Source organism: Mus pahari, chromosome 22, assembly GCF_900095145.1.
Source record: "Mus pahari chromosome 22, PAHARI_EIJ_v1.1, whole genome shotgun sequence".
NCBI lineage: Eukaryota > Metazoa > Chordata > Mammalia > Rodentia > Muridae > Mus > Mus pahari.
The window spans coordinates 23825570-23845865 of NC_034611.1; the positions used below are offsets into that span (position 1 = coordinate 23825570).

At 41.9% G+C, this 20296-nt stretch overlaps 1 protein-coding gene and 1 non-coding gene across 2 annotated transcripts in view; both read right to left on the reverse strand.

The window, feature by feature from the left end:
• The window catches only part of Necab1 (N-terminal EF-hand calcium binding protein 1), a 163699-nt gene that overhangs the window by 64272 nt on the left and 79131 nt on the right, over positions 1-20296 (reverse strand). The window contains exon 5 of the mRNA XM_021222373.2: positions 19255-19352. Coding sequence (XP_021078032.1) covers positions 19255-19352 — 98 coding nt within the window. The remainder of the gene's footprint in view (positions 1-19254; positions 19353-20296) is intronic.
• On the reverse strand, positions 16891-17034 carry LOC115063034. The gene has a single exon (XR_003842916.1). It is a non-coding gene; the product is annotated as a small nucleolar RNA SNORA48 (small nucleolar RNA).

Sequence of the window (20296 nt, forward strand, 5' to 3'; positions counted from 1 at the left end):
AGGCAAAGGACATAGTCTTTTATGTCTGGGAAAAATTATCCTCACTAACCCCACAACTGATAGAGAGGTTATATCCAAAATATATAAAGAACTCAAGAAGCTAACCTCAAAAAAAAAAAAAAAGAAAAAAGAAAACAATCAAAAGATGGGATATAGAACTAAACAGAGAATTCACAACAGGGGGACTCTCAAATGGCTGGAAAGCACTTAAAGAAATGATCAAAGTCCTTAGTGATCAGGGAAATGCAAATCAAAATGACCCTGAATTCCTCATACAAATCAGAAAGGCTAAGATCAAAACCTCAGGTGACAGCACATGTTGTTGAGGATGTGGGGAAAGAGGAACACTCCTCCATTGCTGGTGGGATTACAAACTGGTACAACCACTCTGGAAATAAATCTGGAGTTTCCTCAGAAAATTGGAAATAGCTCTAACTACCTGAAGACCCAGCTATACCACTCTTGGACATATATCCAAAAGATGCCCTATCACGCTAAAGGGTCACATGTACCACTATGTTGATAGTGGCCTTATATGTGATAGCCAGAAGCTAGAAACAACCCAGATGTCCCACAATGGAAGAAAGAATACTGAAAAGGTAGTTCACTTACACAATGGAATACTATTCCGCTATTAAAATGAGGACATCCTGAGTTTTGCAGGCAAATGGATGGAACTAGAAAATATCATCCTGAGTGAGGTAACTTTGACCCCAAAGGACATGCATGGTATGTACTCACTAGTAAGTCAAAAAAGTACAGAATACCCAGGATAAAATCCACAGAACTCAAGAAGGTTAACAAGCCAAAGGGCCCAACTGAGGATGCCTCAATCCCACTAAGGAGGTAGAAGAAAGCAATTATGGAGGGCAGAGGGAGGGAGGGAGGAACCTGGATGGGAGAGGGAAGGGAAAAGGAGACATGATCAGGTATTGGGGGGGGGGGGATGTCAGGACAGGAGTGAAGCCCTGAGGGCCAGCAGAATGAATGACATCAGGTAACCTCTGGAGGTAGGAGGTGGGGCGACCCTCCAGAATGTACCAGAGTCCTTGGAGCTGAGAGACTCTCAGGACTCAAATGGAGGGACTTTAGATGAAATGCCCAACAGTGAGAGAGGTAACCTGTAGAGTCAGTCCACTGCCAGAAGATAGGGCATAGAGTGGAGGGACGGGATTCCCATCTCACAGTCAAAAACTGACCCAGAATTGTTCCTGTCTAAAAGAACTGCAGGAACAAAAATGGAGAAGAAACTGAGGGAAAGGAGGTCCAGTGACCATCCCAAATTGGGATCCATCTCAAGGGGAGGCTCCAAGGCCTGACACTTATTATTAATGATTATTGACAGGAACCTAGCTTGGCTGCTCTCCAAGAGGCCTACCAAGCAGCTGACCAAGACAGTTGAATTAGGGAAAGGCTAGAAGAACTTCAGGAGGAGAGTGACCTCATAGGAAAAAGACCAGAAATCTCAACTAACCTGGACCCAGAGATCTCTCAGACACTGAGCCACCAACCAGGCAGCATACATGAGCTGGTATGAGGCCTCCAACCCATATACAGCAAAGGACTGAAGATAAATAATGTATTAGTATCTGCTGGAAGGAATCTGGTGACTTGGATCTGTGAAACAGCTTAGGGAGTACGTTAAGAAGGAAGAGGGTGGATGGGAGTAACTGTTTTAAAAGATAAGTTCATTAGCGTTGTATGATTGATTCAACCTCCGGGGATAAAAGAAAGGAAAGAACATTACAAAGATCCTAAGGGAAGAAAAACATGAAAATTACCCTTTTATTTGAGTGCTATTCACGAATTACTTCTAGAATTGAAGCAGTTTTGTATTATAAAATCATGTACAATAAATTACACAGAAAAAATTGATAGCTGTGATATTTAATGATCCAATGTTTTCAAATAGATAGAAATTATAATATCAAATATTTACTCTAAATTGTTTTTACTGCCCATATTTGAATGACTCGGATATTGGTTAGATTTTTTGCCAAGTATTCATTACAAACAACTTAAGAGAAAAGAAGTTTCAGTTAATCGTGATAGGAAAGATGTTACAAAGAACAGTTTATATCATAGTGGTGACGGGGGGGGGGGGAGAGACTGTTCCCAAAGATCTGTCTCTCAATACAATGATCTGAGAACCAAGCACTCAAAATATGAGCCTTTGTGGGACATTTTAAACTCAGATCACAATATTCTACCCCCAGTCCCCAGTGACCTTTGGCCTAGTCTACTTTCAAAAGGCTCCCAAAGTCTTATTAGTTTCTACATTACTTAAACTTCTAAATTCAATGTTTCCTTTGAGACTCAAAGTAAACTATTTGATATAAGCACTATAAAGTTAATTAAAATAGTTCTAGATTTCCAAGATATAATGGCACATATGACACTGCAAATATGAGGAATGGAAAGAAAGGAGAAATGCAAGAGAAAAGGACTTGGTCTGAGAAGGACAAATACTGAATTGTGCGTTTCCATCCAGAGCCCAGAGCATACAGTGGTGTAGTATGGTTTCTAAGGTGTTTAGACAACCCTGTCCCCCTGGCCTTACTGATGTTAAAGCCTGCAGCCTCTCTCTTGTGAGACACTATTTGCTGCCTGGAACTTTCCTTGTCGGAAATTCCACATTCTTATTATCACCACACTTTTGGGTCTCTGCTCCAGCAGACCCCTCACTTTCCCTGCTTCAACACATCATGTTCATGGAGGGGGGGCGGGGTTACCCACGGGGAATCCTCCCAGTCTCACGAGATCCAGGAAAGATCCGGGTGGCAGCCTCTGTCATGCTGTAATGCTCGTGTTCTGCATACCTGCAAAACCAGCACCCTGTGAGTGACTTCACACTCTGTTGTCAGTTTGCACATTGGCAGTTCCCTCCTTGACCAGCGCTCTCCTGGTCTCCTAGTGCCTGGGTGAATGAACCAAAAATACTTCTGCAGTTCTTTGAAAGCAAGATACCCAAGAAACACTTTTTTTTTTCCCCTGAAGGAAACCTCTTTAAAATGAGTTTATAATTTTCATCTTGCTGCCTGTACTGAGGAGGGGGTCCTGATAGTTTCTTCAAATGCAAATGTCCTATTATTCCAGTGCAAAGTGCAAGGTTTCTTTTTCATGGCGTTATCTCATCAGCCACCAAACCTAGATACTAATGCTCATGCCAGCAAGATTCTGCTGAAGGGACCCTGATATTGCGACCTCTTGTGAAGCTATGCCAGTGCCTGGCAAACACAGAAGTGGATGCTCACAGTCAGCTATTGGTTGGAACACAGGGCTCCCAATGGAGGAGCTAGAGAAAGTACCCAAGGAACTGAAGGGGGCTGCAAACCTGTAGGTGGAACAACAATATGAACTAACCAGTACCCCCTGAGTTCGTGTCTCTAGCTGCATATGTAGCAGAAGATGGCCCAATCGGCCATCATTGGGAAGAGAAGCCCCTTGACCTTGCAAACTTTATATGACCCAGTGCAGGGGAAGGCCTGGGCCAAGTAGTGGGAGTGGGTGGTTAGGGGAGCAGGGGCGGGGAGGTATAGGGAACTTTCGGGATAGCATTTGAAATGTAAATAAAGAAAATAATAATAATAAAAATAAATAAATTAATTAAAAAAAAAAGAACCACAGTCATTTTCTCCTTAACATTCAGCTCATTGCATGTTTTTCATGCCCTTCTGCTCTGAATTTTGTTCTCTGCAGGTTTTGCTGCAACCCTAGATAAAGGCAGTCAGCAATGACCATACACACTACAGCCAGGATGCCATTCTGTCTTGAAATCTGCAGGATCTAATGAGTTAGTCCACTGCTTTCTAGTTCAACCTCATTCAAATTCTCAGGTCATGGGCAAGATGTAGAGAAACAGTTTAACGGGATGTAATGTTGAATGATGCATACTTATTCCCATCAGGAATGACATAGTATGTATTACGATGAGTGTTCAGGTCTCCTGAGTGCCCATCAAAAGTATCCATTCAGCTGAGCTTACAGAAGTCTCCCACCTACATATCCAAATTTCAAGTTCCTTCCACAGTCCAGTTCTAGAATCCTAGCAATCACTCAGCCAGTTTTAGTCACAGCAATGACTTCTCTTCTCTGGTACTAATGTGCGTCAGTTAGCTTTTACATTCCTGTGATAAAAATACATGACATAGAAATCTGTGGGAGAAAAGTGCTCATAAGTTTCACTGTATCATAGTGGGAAGGGTGTGGCAAAGTAAAGTAGCTCACATAACAGCCAGACCAGAAAGGGATCTTACAGAACCTTCAGGACGTCACAAGAAGGAATAGGTACAATATACCACCAAACGCTAATGCCCACTGATCTTTCCTCTAGGTTCTACATCCAAAGTAGAAGCTTATTAAAATAGAAACATGAACTGGTACTATGAGTCTCTTAGGGAAATTTCAGATATTTCAGATTTAAATCACAACAGAAGGTAACATTTCTCTACCACAAGAGAGATATCACATGCACATTAAACCCCCCTACCAGCCAAATTCCTTCTACTTGATACATTAGTAATCTAAATAATATGGAAGAGCATATGACTATGTAAGGAAAGACTGAGAAACTCTATAAGTTGATGTTCCTGACTAAACAAAGAAAAGTCTTTACACAAATATATTCTGAACATTTAATGAAGTTGCTACTATGTTGCCAGCAAACACTCTTGGGTTTTATCTATCCTCTGTGCTCAGATCATGTGAAAATACACTCAAGGGCAATGCACTCAATCTTAGCAGCCTTGGCTTCCTGCTTCTTGACTTACTTGTGGCTGCTAACAACCTAAAATTTTGCAGATCAACAATGACATTTCTCATTAAAGTTTTTCTATATATCAGTAAGTACTTTTTTACTGGAAGCCGTTGGAAAACACCCATCTTTAGCATTCATTGAGATACCTAGAATAAGGCATACATGAGCAGAGACATAGGCCAAACCATGCACAGTAAGGCTTCCCAAGAAGAAAGGAGAGAAATATTATGGCTGAAGTAAACATACTCAATTTTAGGGATGACAGAAAACAAGCAAGGGTATGAAAGGAGCAGACACGTGTGCATACTTATGTATACACATACACACAATCAATCAATCAATCAATCAATCAATCAATCAATGTGATTGTATAATATTAGAAAAGAAACCTTTCTCATGATCATAACTCACGCCTGTCAGGTCTGAGAAATACAGCGCCAAGCAATTTTTGAATCTCTTCCTGCATTTTTTTTTTCTCCAGGCAAAAGAAATGAGTCACATCAGACATTTTGACAGATGAATACTTAATTGTGTTGTGTAGCCCCTCTATGGGGTCTAGGGAGTAGAATGTGATGGTCTGTATACGCTCAGCCCAAGGAGTGGCACTATTAGAGGGTGTGGCCCTGTTGGAGTAGGTGTGGCCCTGTTGGAGTAGATGTGGCCCTGTTGGAGTAGGCGTGGCCCTGTGGGTGTGGGGTTTGTCCTAGATTCCCAGAAGCCAGTATTTTGTTAGCAGCATTCAGATGAAGATGCCTGCACCATGCCTGCCTGGATGTTGCCATGCTCCTGCCTTGATGAAGATAGACTGAAACTCTGAACCTGTAAGCCAGCTCTAATTAAATGTCCTTTATAAGACTTGCATTGGTCATGGTGTCTGCTCACAGCAGTAAAACTCTAAGACAGGTCCCGTGACAGTTCTTGTTCATTTTTTCTTTCAAAGATCAATTCTTTCAATAAAGGTTTATAAATTCACTTCAACAACTGTAGTTCAAAACTATAGCCTTAGGCAAAATAAGCCAGATGTTCGTGTCGAAATAGTGTACACATAACCTTACTGAGCAGAAATAAACTTTCTATTAAAAACATATGTGTCCTAGTTAGCAATTTAAGACAGATAATTTTTAAAAAAGATACCCACTTTAAAGGAAATAGTTATTCAAAAATCCTAAGTACATTTTCTAAAATAAAATAATTTCTTATAGTTACTGTTATTTACTGAGGGGGAGGCAGGAAGCAGGGGGTTGGAAAGATTGGGAATATTATCAAATAATATAATGTAATCACAAAATGTGACTTTTAATGGGATCCCCCTGCTTTGGGGGGTATCATTTGGCTTCTGTCACAGCTGTAGGAATTTGTTGGTATTTTCTTTGTTTTGTCTTCTACAGGCTGGGGGTCAAATCTAGGGTATTTTGAGTGTTAGAAGAAGCTCTGTTACTGAGCTATACATACTGCTAGAACTCTGTTGAGCTATTTTGAGTCATGTTAACTCGAGATGTTTTCCAAGCTCACTGTCTGCCATGTATACTCACTGAGGAAACAGTAAATAATATGAAACTGTAAATTTGCACATTGCTTCTCTGACTCCACCCATTCTAAATGACAACTTTTCTGTGCATGAAAAAGTGCTTCTAGCAGAGCCAGCCTTGAAAAGTGTCTCTTTAAAAGGTCAAAGAAATGTCACCACTCACTGGCTCTCCTATCTGTTCTTCATTAAAATTCTGTACATTCTTTGGTGCTCGTGTAAGACTTTCTCATTTGTGACCACTCAGGTGACACTGGTCTCTCTTCATTTAACATCAAGTACATATTTATTGTTTGCATTAACAATTAATTTAATGAATATTTTTGTTTTGTACATTTTTGTTATTTTTTTTGTCTTTTGAATTAAAGTATATTTAATATACTGAAGTTTTAGCATGCTTTTATATGTAATATTTAGTAGCTTAACCTTTTAAAAACTATACCTGGTTTGCACAATGTTATTAAGGAGAGAGAGACAATTTATTATTGCCTTGTAGATTGACAATGCATGTAAACTGTCTTAGTTACAGTTTTACTGCTGTGAACAGGCACCATGACCAAAGCAAGTCTTATAAAGGACAACATTTAACTGGGGCTGGCTTGCAGGCTCAGAGGTTCAGTCCATTATCAAGATAGGAGCATGGCAGCATCCAGGCAGGCATGGTGCAGGAGGAGCTGAGAGTTCTACATCTTCATCTGAAGGCTGCTAATAGAAGACTGACTTCCAGGCAGTTAGAAGGAGGGTCTTAAAGCCCACGCCCACAGTGACACACCCACTCCAACAGGGCCACACCTCCTAATAGTACCACTCCCTGGGCTGAGCATATCCAAACCATCCCATAAATTTTCAAGTTTCTGATTGGCAAAGTGGAGGAAGATCTGAGAAGTGAAAGACTATGGAGACTGGTTGGTTTTCCTGGAAGGCACACAGGCCTATGGTGGCAACAGATCTCAGGGCTCAAGCCTAGAACAGCAACAAAGGAAGCCAACCTCACTTTACTGATGGAGCATCTACTCAAGAGAGGGGCCAGTGGAGTTACCAAGGGCACTTAAGATAGTCATTCGCTAAAACACTGCTCATGAGAGACCAAATTTAAACTCTCTATGGATTGATCTAAGAAATCATTTGAATCTGTTATTAAATACTGTAAAAAAATTAGTAAGAGAGAAAAGTCAGGTTGAGTAAACAGGAGAAATGCACTGTGACAGTTTATATATTACCGGCCCACTGTGACAATTTATGTATTATCGGCCCAGGGAGTAGCACTATTAGAAGGTGTGGCCTCGTTGGAGTATGTGTGTCACTGTGTGCTTGGGCTTTAAGACCCTCATCCTAGCTGCCTGGAAGCCAGTATTCTCCTAGCAGCCTTTAGATGAAGATGTAGAACTCTCAGCATCTCCTGTACCATGCTTTTCTGGATGTTGCCAGGTTCCTGCCTTGATGATGCTGAACTGAACCTCTGAACCTGTAAGCCAGCCCCAATTAAAATTTATTTTTATAAGAGTTGCCTTAGTCATGGTGTCTGTTCACAGCAGTGAAACCCTAACTGAGACATGCATGTACCTTAAAAAGAATGCAGATGAAATCTACATGGTTATCTCAAAATGACAAAGTTTAAGATTTGTACAAATCTCAACAACTCTAATGAAAGGCATTTGTAAAGAGTAAAAACTGGTGACAAAATTTATATAAAAGTGCCAAAAACAGAGAGGGGAAACTTTAGGAATAAAAAAAAACAAAGGAGAATTGGAATTTTCACATTTTCAAATGTGTTAAGTATCTGAAAGTTAACCGCTGTTCAGCTATGTTAGCAGACAAAGTTTTGCCAGTGGAACAAGATAGTCAACACTGACACAGTGTGTAAAAATATTTACAGATGTTACCATGGCATTTGATGTGAAAAGATGAAGAAATGAACTAGTTAAGAAATAGAGCTAGCTATCTGGAAGACATGTCAACTGGAGGCCACTAATGTTTGTCGTTCTTGACGGGCATTACATTTGGAAGGGGATGTAGTTCAGCTTCTAGTAAGCTGAAAGGTCAGTACATCTTTAACTTTGTAACCCAGGCTTGCCTTGAGCCTATGCTCTTCTTGCCTCAGCCCCTTACTTCTATAATCATAGGCATGTGTACTACACCAGGGTTAAATATCACCTCTCTGACAGGAAATGCAACTTAAACCATTCAATCTTCTCTGATGCCATCCAACTATAGAAATCTACAAATTCCTTGGCTTAGAACTTTGCTTATGTGTCTTTTTATTCTTTATTTCAGTAGTTGATTATTATTTAAGCATTTAATTATTATCTGCTTCTGTCCATAATTTCTTGCACTGAACTCCTTGTTCAATTGTGTAAAAACTGTGCATGAGAAGACTATAACAAACAGGCTGGACATCTCCAGATCTTTCTATAGGTGAACAGTCAAGAGGTCAATTGTACAAAAAAAAAAAATCCTAAGTAGCTAACACTAGAAGTTTTCATAATGATGCAAGTTAGGATTTTATATTTGTAATGTTAAATGTGAAGTTATATAAACCTTAAATTTATAAAGGTGGGGGGCTGATTAGATGGCTCATGGAGGGGAGGCACATACTGCCTACCTAGCCTTAGTTTCATCAAAACCCAACTCCTCAAATTGTCCAGTGATCCAAACACGGGCATCACCACATGCATGTGCCCACACACCTATACACCTATACGCATGAACAACTAAACAGACATTAAAAAGTATATAAAGAGAAAGTGAAGGTTTCTTGGCTTAAATCTATCTTTGTGGCCTCAGTAAGCCAATTAATAACTGAGAGATGCCATTTCCTCATGTTTGAAGTGGAAGATTATCATCTGTGTAGCATGCCTCACTCGGATACTACCAAGAATAACTGAAACTTCTGAGTAAGATGGTGGATCAGAAGTGGTCTCCGTGTGGTCTAGTTAAGAGTTAGCACAAGAGAAAGAGAGAGACTCCCTTCCTGGAGAGCTCCCAGGACCCCACAAGGCACTTCTGAAAAGCACGGAGCAGGGCTAGGCTAGGTGTCCTACAGAAAAAGACAACCAATCCAAACAGGTCTAGATGGATGGCTGCCCAGTGGATAATATTGAGAAGGAACTGCGTGCAAAAACTACAGGTTTTACTAAGACAGCAATTCCACTGGAGGGAGAACTCCAAAGCAGTGGAGAGCAATCACATCTTCTCTCTGCTCACTGGCAGAATGCTATGTTAAGATAGAATCTTTTTTTTTTTTTTTTAAGTGCTCCTGAAGCTGAGGCTCTCACTAAAGCTGTATCCTTACTGTGGTATTCATTTCCCAACAGGGATGCCGGTGTCTGGCCTCAGAGGAAGAGGATGCACCTAATCTAACAGAGACTTGATGCACCAGAGGGGGGGAGGGGGTGTTTGGAGGTGGGAGGGCTCCACCTTCTTCTCAGCAGAGAAGGAGAGGGAGAGAGGGGTTAGACTTTATGAGGGGTACACTGGGGAACAGCATTTGGGATGAAACAACAACAAACACACTGTGCACCCCCTCCAGGGGACCAAGTATGCAGAGGAACCTCACATCAGGGAGTCTGAATTTTACCTGCTGCCATCCCAGGATGAGACAGAGGTCTCAGAGACAGTTGCCAACAGCAGGAGGGAGGACTGGACACTGAGAAGCACATGTGGTGGGAAGCTCAGATAAGGACAGTGCTCAGGGAAAAACCCAGATGAGACTAACCCTGGGTTTGATAGGCCTGAATTTGAGACCTGGTGGGGTGATTGACCCCTGGGTCAACTGTCACACATGGCTGTAGACTCAGAAAACTCCAGCACTTGCTTGGCAGGAGTACTGAACACCTACAGCTGCATCCCTCCAGGGGGAAGATCAACAGTACCTCCTCTGCCTGTATAGTTTATAGCGCTTTGTTTTCTTCTCCTACTTCCAGTGCACTTAGAAGACTCTTTCCACTTAGAATATCAGTCACTCCGTGGGGGTACAAACTGGACGGCAGGGATTTAGGAAAATCATCAGCCTAATGTGTCCAGCACGTACTTGATACGTATAGAAGGCAGTTACTGATGTGAAGGCAGCTCAGATAGACATTGGAGAGCTGTCCAACCCAGGCTCAGGATTAGCACAAACCACAGGAGAAAAGGAGAGACCATAAATTCAGCTAACCTGCCCCCCCCATGCAGATCTCTAATTTTCACGGATCTTGTAAAATCACATCAATACTTCTTTCCCTTTTCTCAAGCTCCACCCATCCTGCCACCCAGGTTTCCACTCTCGTTCTTTCTTTTGCTGCATAAAAGTAGTCCTGTTCACTTTATTGTGTTTTAACTACAGAAACTTCTGTTTTAAAATTACATGTTATATGAAAAGAGGAGGAGTGATGACTTGCGGAGCTTGTGGGGAGGACGGTGACCATCAAAAGCAGGACAGGAATGAGGGGGACACAGAGAGGAACGGATAAAGGATAGAGGGTTTTATAATACACATATGAAAACCATTACTTTTTATGCTAACTTAAAATATTAATTGTAAAGAAGAGAAAAAGAATACTGAAAACTCTAAACAACTATGTAAAGCTGATTAATCTGTTTTTCCTGAGCTCCATTGTGTTATAGCCTTTATTGGTGTGTGTGTGTGCGGTGTGGTGTGTGTGCATGCGTGTGCGTGCGTGTGTGTGCGCATGCGTGCGTGCGTGTGTGTGTGTGTGTGTGTGTGTGTGTGTGGTTTTTTGAGACAGGGTTTCTCTATATAGCCCTGGCTGTCCTGGAACTCTGTAGACCAGGCTGGCCTCGAACTCAGAAATCCGCCTGCCTCTGCCTCCCAAGTGCTGGGATTAAAGGGGTGCACCACCACTGCCTGGCACCTTTATTCTTCATCTTTGTTTCTAAGTGTATTTAAATGTATGCATGTATGTGTGCCCCCTGTGTAAAGATGCCTGTGGAGCTAGAAGTGGGTGCTGGGACTCCTGGAACACAGGCAGTTATGAGCTGTGTCAAGTGGGTGCTGGGAACTGAACTTAGGTCCTATGTAAGCATAGCAAGTGTTCTTAGCCACGGAGCCATCTCTTCAGCACCGTCATCTCCATTTTCCTCATAGGTACTCAAGCACTGTGCTAGCAGCAAGGAAGAGTCAGTAGCGTTCATCTGGTAACTTGGCTATAGGGAGTCACATCAACTGCCAGAATAGGGTGTGGCTTCAGCAATGGCAAGAAAGTACCAGTGCCATGGTTATCAAAGGAGAGGCAATTCAAGTCCTGAGCCAGCCCAGCCTTGGCTATGAGCTCTGTTCTCTACCTGCTCAGCCATCCATCACCTTGCTGGGGACCTCTGCATGGATTAATCACCCGCATTTCCTCATAAACGGTATCAGTAAGCTCAACACACTTCCCACCTTCACATCACCTCAAAAGTCACATTCACTTGTTGCTCACCTCAGGTCTGTCCCTCTTTGTCCAGTCAGACCTAGTGGGGGTCTTCTGCCTAGGATTGTTTAGCTTCTGGGTCAGCAGTTACGCAGGGTTCTTCAAGCTTCCAAGGGCCTCCAATGCGAGGACTATGCCGTAGACAATCTAATTGAGTATCCTCTCTAAGAGCCTACTGCTACCTTTTGACAAGCACTGGGCAGAAGTCTGCATAGAAGATTGTAAATCTTAGACCTGGGTCAGGGTTTCTCTCCTTCAGGCTCCATGTGTAGCCTCGAGACCCTCTTGTTTCCCATGCCTGAGCTATCCATGGTCTCCTCCTCACTACACCCATTCACATAAAAAAGCGCGAGGAAAAATGGGGGTGTCAAATAAGTTGTTTGGAAAATACTTTACCATGAAATCCAAGAATTCACTTCCACTTTACTTTAAAAACCATGTAAATGGTAACAACAGAACATCAAAGGATGGACATGCCTGTCTTCTATGAGCCCAGGGGCACTTCAATATTTGACACATCTCCTCAGTTCCCCTATTTTTTTCTGAAAAGAGGAGGGATTTATTTTAATGATAAATCTAAGAATCATGAATACCTATTCATTTTTGCACTGATAATAAACCCAGAATATATCACAATATTTAAATATTGAGAGAAATATATCTCTCAGAGAAGCTCAGATGCTAAGTACTAAGAAAATGAGGATACAGAAAGTAGGGAAAGTTTGAAGTGAAGGTGTCCAGAAAAAGAGCATCCCCAAAGGCAGATATAAGAACCAAGAATGACAGAGGTCCAACTCTTCTAAAAACCGACTCATTTCTCCAACTATTAAAGATACACTGCTAGAGATTCTTGCTTAAAATCGAATTCTAGATGAAAAACTATATAACCATGTTTTATATTTAGAAATTCCCATAGCAACATTCAATATGGTAACTACCACATCCTAAATATCATTTTAAAAATGCTATTCTTCATTTTAGCTTTGAATAAACTTCTAAATGTTATCCATCAACAAACAGGGAATATCACATATTGCATTACCAGCATATGATAAACTTTGGCTTCGTTGTAATCTTCCAGTGGTCATGGTACACTGTATCTGCCCTGACTCGCTTCCTGGACCTTGAGTTAAACAGTCAGGACTCATTTATCTCTTCTCTGATATGGCAAACAGATGTGCTGCCAGTAGAGAACCCACAGATGGCTTGTATCTTGCTTTCCCTAAAAGCCTGGAATGTCAGCCCTTCCTACTGAGACAGTACTTTTTCATCTGGATAAAAATATACCAGGTTTCTAAAAGAGAAATGCTTGCTGGCTGTCAGTTAGCAGACTTCCCCATGCTGGCAACCCAGAAGAGATAACAGGTCGCCTGTGCCTTGAAGGGTGTTGGAATGCCTGCATTTCAACCATCTTTAAGCTTTCATACTAAGATATGATTTCTAATATTATTTTCTACTGTTTTACCTTTTCTTTTAGAAAGAAGTGTTTTCATAGATTAAGCAGTATTACATAAATCAAACACATGTTAAGGATCAATGCCAAGAAAAAAAATTCAGCTTAAGACATGAAAGTAAAAGATTGGCTTTGGCTTAAAGGTCACAAAGGTTTCATTGTATTAACAGAAGATAAAGAACAGGATTTTAGTGCATGCTTGTGTAAAAATATAAAAGATGACATGCTCATTTTACATATCTATTAAAAAATTGAAAGAGTCTAGAACTTGGAATTAATTTTTTTTTCTACAAGGAACTGAAGTTTCTTTGCTTTTTTGCTCCTTTAACTACATTTATTTAATACAGGAAGAAAATTTAAATTGCGAGGACCTATACAGGGCTTAGGGCAACTGTGGCAAGTAAAATAAATAAACAAACAAATAAAGGCATTGTTTTTATTTTCTGCAGGAACATTTTTAATTACATAGTTACTCATAGTTATTCCTTGTGATGGTCAACAGCAACAAGAGGATTTTGTAACAGAGGTGAAACTTTGTAGAGAGGGTGGCAAGACAAGTTCTCAATGAGGCCACTAAGGATAAGACCTAAAGAATGAAGAGGAGAGCCACTTTGTGTTAGCCGATTTTCTCACTGCTGTTTCTACATATTTAATAAGAATCAGCTTATGAGAGAACGGATCTATTTTGATTCACAGTTTAAAGAGACACTGTCTACCAAGGAGAAGGCACAGTGGTGGACAGCTTCACAGTGTCAGAAGTGAGCAGCTAGGACTCTGCCTTTTTGTGTCTTGGCAGAACAAGAAGGAAAAAGCAGACAGGAAGTAAAGCAGGGTTACAAAACCTCAAGGTCTGACCCCAGTGAGCAACTTTCCCAGGCTGGCTTTACCTCCTAAAACTGCACAACTTTCCAAAGCAGCGAAGTCATCGGGGAACTAAATGGTCAAACACTTAACTTTGTGGGGTATATTTCACATCCAAAGCACAAACAGATTTCTATTCATTTATTCGTCGTACTGGGAACTAAACTCATGACCTCATGGATACTAAATAAGTGCTCTAGAGACGCAAGCACCCTAAACCATGCCCTTTCTCTATTCTTTAGTTTTTATGAGCGAGGGCTTCGCTATGTTCCTTAGGCTAGCTATAGTGTAGATCCCAGGCTAGCACTGAACTGGCCAATTTCTTGTTGGTGCCTTTCAAGTAGTGTACAGTAGGAGCCCCGGCATAGATTTTAAAATGACCACTTCTGGAGATAAATTAACCAAGGGTGAAAGTTCATTACAGTTCCTAGAGTCTTCTGAGGAAGTCAAGTTGAAATGCTTTCAGGTTTCACCTTTGCCCTCTTGGCTTTGTTTACCTCCTGTGCAGTTTATTTGGGGTATAAGACACCATTGGCCCATACTTGGATTGTCTGTCTTCCTTTGCATCTGGGGACACTTTCTAAGCATTATTCTCTAAAAATCTGTTAGTATTATTTCTACTCTCTCATTTCACGTTCTTGCTTTGGGCTGTCTGTTATTCCTTCAAGAAAGGGCTCTGTGTCATGGAGATCCTGCTGCTTTGGGTCACAAACGATATAGATTTTTGGGTGGGCCAACACAGATCCTTAAATTTGGGCCTATGAGGTAGCTGCGCTGGTCACAAGCTCACAAGCTCTCCCTTATGAGAACCACCAGGTTGAGCTCTCCAGCACTGCTGCAGCTAGGCCACCTGATACTGCCACAGACAAGAGGCAGGGTCTGCTCTCCTTCCTACTCTTCCATACTTCCTACTGTGCCCTCGGTGGTGGCTCATTACCCCCACGTCTCCCCCACCCCACATGCCCTCCTCCCCCAGCGCCAGAGTCAATTTCACTGTGCTGCCCAGTCAAGTTGTGGGACCCACATTTCCAAGTGTTGTAGCCTGCAAGAGGCTGGGACAGCTTTCCTGACTCTGAAACCCTTGTGGCTGGCTCACTTGTTACTTCACCATGAAGGCCAGCTCCACTGTGCAGCCCACAGAGGTACAGGGGCCACTCTCCCCAGTGCTGCAACCAGAGAGGGACAGAGCCCGCTCACTGGCTCTCATGACCCTGAGGCCAGTTCTCCCTACTATTGCAGGCGCTAGGAAGAAAGCGCATCATTCCTGTATCCACACCACTTCATGGCAGACGGGTGGCAGGAGCTCGGGTAGTGGGCCATGGCCAACCACTTGCTCTCCCCGTCAGGGCTGGCTCACCTGCACCAACACCAGTTGGTCAGTTCTGCTCTGCTCTCCAGGTGAGGTGCAGAGCCTGCTCCCCTGAGGGCTGCAGCTGATGAGGGGCAGTGGGTAGCTTTCCTGCCAGAGATAGCTCCCCCACTCTTGCACCTTGAGGGCTGGCTCACCCACATCCAGCAGAACCAGCTCCATTGCGCTGCCTGCCTGGGCCAGATTCAGGGCTTGCTGCGGCCAGTACTCTTAACTGGTGAGTGTTGTGGATAGGCCTGGTGCTGCTCTTGTGAACCAATCCCCTAATGAATAAAGGAGCAGCCAATCACTGGACGAGTAGGAGGCACTTCCAGGTTGGGCGGAGGAAGAGAGGAAGCAGAAGAGAGTTAGGTCCTTTTTGGACGGGGATAGTGTGAGGACAAGATGTAGCTGTGAGTGTCTTCTGGTTTCACTGTAGGATTTAGATTTAATCAGGCTTATTAGACTAGGATTTTAGTTGCTGCACCCAGCGACTGAGTTACTGTTGTTTCTGAACTACGTTTTTTGTTGTGTCTTCCTTCACACGGTGGCTCATCTGGGTTCAAGAGAGAAAGACAAAGTGTGGGTTTACCTGCTGTGCACCACAAAGGCTGTGGAAGGATTTGAAGCACGGGTTTGGGTTTGGCGGGGTTACCCGCCAGAAGGAACTTAATGAGGTGGGTGGAGATGTTTCCGGAAGCTCTGGGCCAGAGAGTCTCCCAGTCTGGCCGCTGGGGCAGAGAGTTGCTGGCACAAGTGTGGGAACATGCCAGTATGTTTTTTTTTTTTTTTTTTTTTTTTAATATTTCCCGCAACAAGTGAGAGGTGGAGCCAGCTCTCCAGAGCACAGCAACAAGTAAGGGGCAAGGGCAGTTCTATATATCTTTTGGACTTCCACGTGGTCCCTGTTGACTGCCCCACCAGAAATGTCCCCATGTTCTCTAGGGTTAATATGAGATACAGACATGACACTGATGCCTGCCACTGCATAGCCAGGGACCCAGACATGGCCCTCACTGGCAGCTTGGGCTGGGATCTCACTTTGGCCCCAGTTGACGGCTCTGGCCACTCCCAACAGGTTACTCCTCTCCACCCTCGAGTTTCCAGTTCCATCTCTCTACAGAATGCTCATGCTGTTCCGCTTCTTTTCGTCCACTGGCCACCATATACTCAGATATTGTGGTGGCTCCCACTGCAGGCTAGTCACACAGACAATGCTGGCAGGCCCCTGGGTGACAGACATTCTGTGTCTGCGCTGCATGGTGTGCCAGAAAATGGGTGTTTATGGCTACTCTGTGCTATGTGCAAGAGGGCAGGTCCGTGGGTGGCATAGTGGTCCCTGGGTCTCTGTCTTCCTCCTTCTCGGTACTGTGTGGTGGTAGGCAGGGCTCTGTGTGTCTATGGTCCATCTGTGCTGAAGGGTGGAGGGGAGATCTGTGAACATCTTCTTTCCCTGCCTGCACCGTGCAGCACAGGAGAACACAGGGCTCTGTCTGCTTTTCTCCTGTGCTGTGCTGCCTGGATTTGATTTGATTTTTATGTGTCTTAGGCATGAAACAGCTTTGCTGACCAATCCAGGCATCAAACTAGGATGAACAAAAAAACTGCCTTCTGCTCTGTCCTTGACTGATATAAGAACACCACCAACCACAAAATATCTCTTTACCCATCACCGGGGTGGGGTGGGGATTAATATTTTTGAAAATTTTATGTTCCTGCATAATTCCTATGTTAACTCTTTTCTTTTTTCTTTTTTCCCCCTTTCCCTCCTATTTGTATCTCTGCCCTCTATAAGAAGTCTGGTGACTCTTCTCCACAGATTGCATATATAGCAGTAGGTGGATTAGGAACATGTTGGTCGGTGTTAGAGGAGAGGAGCTCTTTCCAGACTATATCCTTCATGACTCTTCAGTTTTGTTATTCTCTACTCTTGGGATTTTTTGAAAGAAGATTCTTCCTGTCTGCCTAGAGGAAATATTGCCAACACTCAGAGAAGAAAAGTGAGAAGAAAAGCGGACTCCTTTTCACTTATGATGCAAACTTTTAATTAATCCCTCACCTATGTCTAGCATGGCCCCAGACCAGATATAATATTTTACCCATGAAATGACTACAAATTTCAACCTTGGTTTGACAGAAAATCATTGTTGTTCAGAGGATGGGGTCTGAGGATCCAAGTGCTTCTTACACAAATTCCCAACAGGTCACTCTGTGTCAGCCCAGCTACTACTCTCCATGTTGTGGTGGCAGTTGTCACCACACACAGGTTCCTTAGCCTTTCCTTCCCTACTTAACCCTGTGGCTCTTTCCCCAGTGGATCAAGGTGCCCAGTGCCCCTTCTGTCTGGAGCTGGCCTGGGGCCCATCTGTTTTGCTGTTTCCAGATTGGGATGCTGTAAACAACGCCTGTAAACAACACCTTTTAAAGAATTTCATTTCACTGTTTTTCATGTGGCTTTAGGAATCTAAGGATTCTCCGGTTGAATGAATTTTCTTGTCTTTACTCAAGAATTCTATGTATGCTTTAAAAACATCTTACCTGTCATGCATTTTAAACACTAGTATGACACTTGACTCACTGATAGTTAAAAATTTAATTCTCACCTTTTAGTTTCTAAATAGCAGTCAGTATTTAACCACTCACCACAGTCTAAAATAGTTTTCTTCAGTTTATAAATGTTGTAAGTTCCGGGCTGGTCTTCAAACTTCCCACCCCATCCCCAGCCTTCCTGGCTCCTTCTCCTCCTATCACCATCAAATGCTATAGTGTTTCATTGAGCAGGATTAGATTGCTTCCTTATTTTAGTTATTCCCCTATGTCTAGATGACACAACTCAAGCTCTTTATTACAATTGCAGCACTAGATGTTACTTATGAGAAAGATTTCTTTCTCCAGTGGTTTAAGTGTCTTCTTTTAGACCACTAAGGCAGTGTTGAGTCGATAGAAGCCTATGCTGCTATACACCCCCATGCTTGGTTTCCTTTCAGCATTCTCTCTTGGTAAAGTCACTACCCAAGTATCCAAGCTAAAGATTAGGTTTATCTTGAAAAACCCTTCATTCATCCCATGGGATTCTATATTTCTCCAAATTCTATAGCTATTGTGGCAAACACAAGTGCAAGCTACTTTCTATGCTCTGTATTTGCCATCAATTTGTCCTCCAAATACAAGCATCTCTTACCAGAACTGGTTAATCAGCCTCCGTATCCACCTTCCTGATTCAATGCGATCAAATTCTTATCTTAATTACAGGCTAATTCTCATATGCTCTTTCTGAAAGACTAAACGAGCTTTCATATCTCTGATTGAAATACTGTCTTATTTGCATCTTGGGTGTAGGCTTGTATCCTTAGATTTGGTGGCATCATGGAGGATGGCTTCCCTAATCCAGCTTCATCTCCAATTGTGTCAGTCTCTCATCTTTCCAACCTTCTAGTCTCACTATTCATGTTTATTTCCTTGAGTGCCCTGGGCCATTTCTGACATAGAGCTTCTGTACATGTGGTTACATCTCTGTTATCCAATGACCAAGATCTTGATTTCTAAATCTTCAGGTATTATCTCTTTAAGTGTGAACTAAGTTTTCCATCTTGGGTTCCTCTCTGTTACATAATAATGCATTTATTTACACACATTCATTACCACCATATTAAGAATTTCCAGAATAGCATTGGGTATCTTTGTGTCCTCAGGACAAAATAGTCTCCAGTGCACAGCTAATAGTTGTAATTGTACTGTGAGAGAAGAATATATTGAATATTTTTCAATATAAAAAAATTAACCATCAGTGACAGAAGCAGTCTGTATTTTCATAATAAATTGAGAAATGAATATGTGTTTCAAGAAAATATTTTCCAAGGAAGATATTGTTCTCAAGAGTGACCATTGAAATTGCCTTACTTTCTTTGTCTTGCCCATTGCCTTCAGGATGGAGAGATTCAGGTCTTCAAGTGCAGCCAGTACATTCTCATATTCACCCAAGTGCTGAGAAAAATATTCTGGAAAGTAAAAGTACTAAAATAAATTTCTATTGCATTTTAGATAATCATAAAACAAAAATCATAAAAACAATTGATAATAATAAAAAAAAAAAGCCGGACGTGTGGCGCACGCCTTTAATCCCAGCACTCGGGAGGCAGAGGCAGGCGGATTTCTGAGTTCGAGGACAGCCTGGTCTACAAAATGAGTTCCAGGACAGCCAGGGCTACACGGAGAAACCCTGTCTTGAAAAACCAAAAAAAAAAAAAAAAAAAAAAATTGATAATTTACTTCATAAATCAGTAAGCAAATATTGGCTTTATATAAATGATAACTGAAAATCTTTCAAATGAAATTAAGGTAGTATTCTAATTTCATTGGAAAAGTAATTACCCACAAAAAATTGTTCTTTCTTACAAAAAGGAGTGTGGGTGAGACATGAGTCAGGGCATGATGACAAGGTTGAGTTAATAAAATGCCCTTTTCAACAGTAGATTATTAGAGATTCCACTAGGATAGCAATTTCAGAAAAAATGTAAAAAGTTGTTGTTTCTTTAGGAAACATTTAGGAAGGCTAGCTTTCCCTCAAGATTAATTGCTGCAAAATCACAAGGTAGGCCAGCTGGGGCTTGACCCATGGGCACACTTCTGTTATGTGTAAAGCAACTCATGACTTGAGAGACTTATTTCAATAGAGCAAAAGCCTTGTTTGTTATATTTTTCCATTGCTAGGGATAAGTAATGCCTTGAAAATTATAATTAAAATGAAAATGTGAAACGCAAAATAACTTCAAATCACTTGAAGTATAATACAGATAAAGGGAAACTTCATTTATAGAACTCAGATCTCTAAAATCAGGGACATCCAATTTAAACAAAATTTCATATATTAGAAGGAGCAGAATTTTTTTTTTATTATTATTATTTTCTTTATTTACATTTCAAATGCTATCCCGAAAGATTC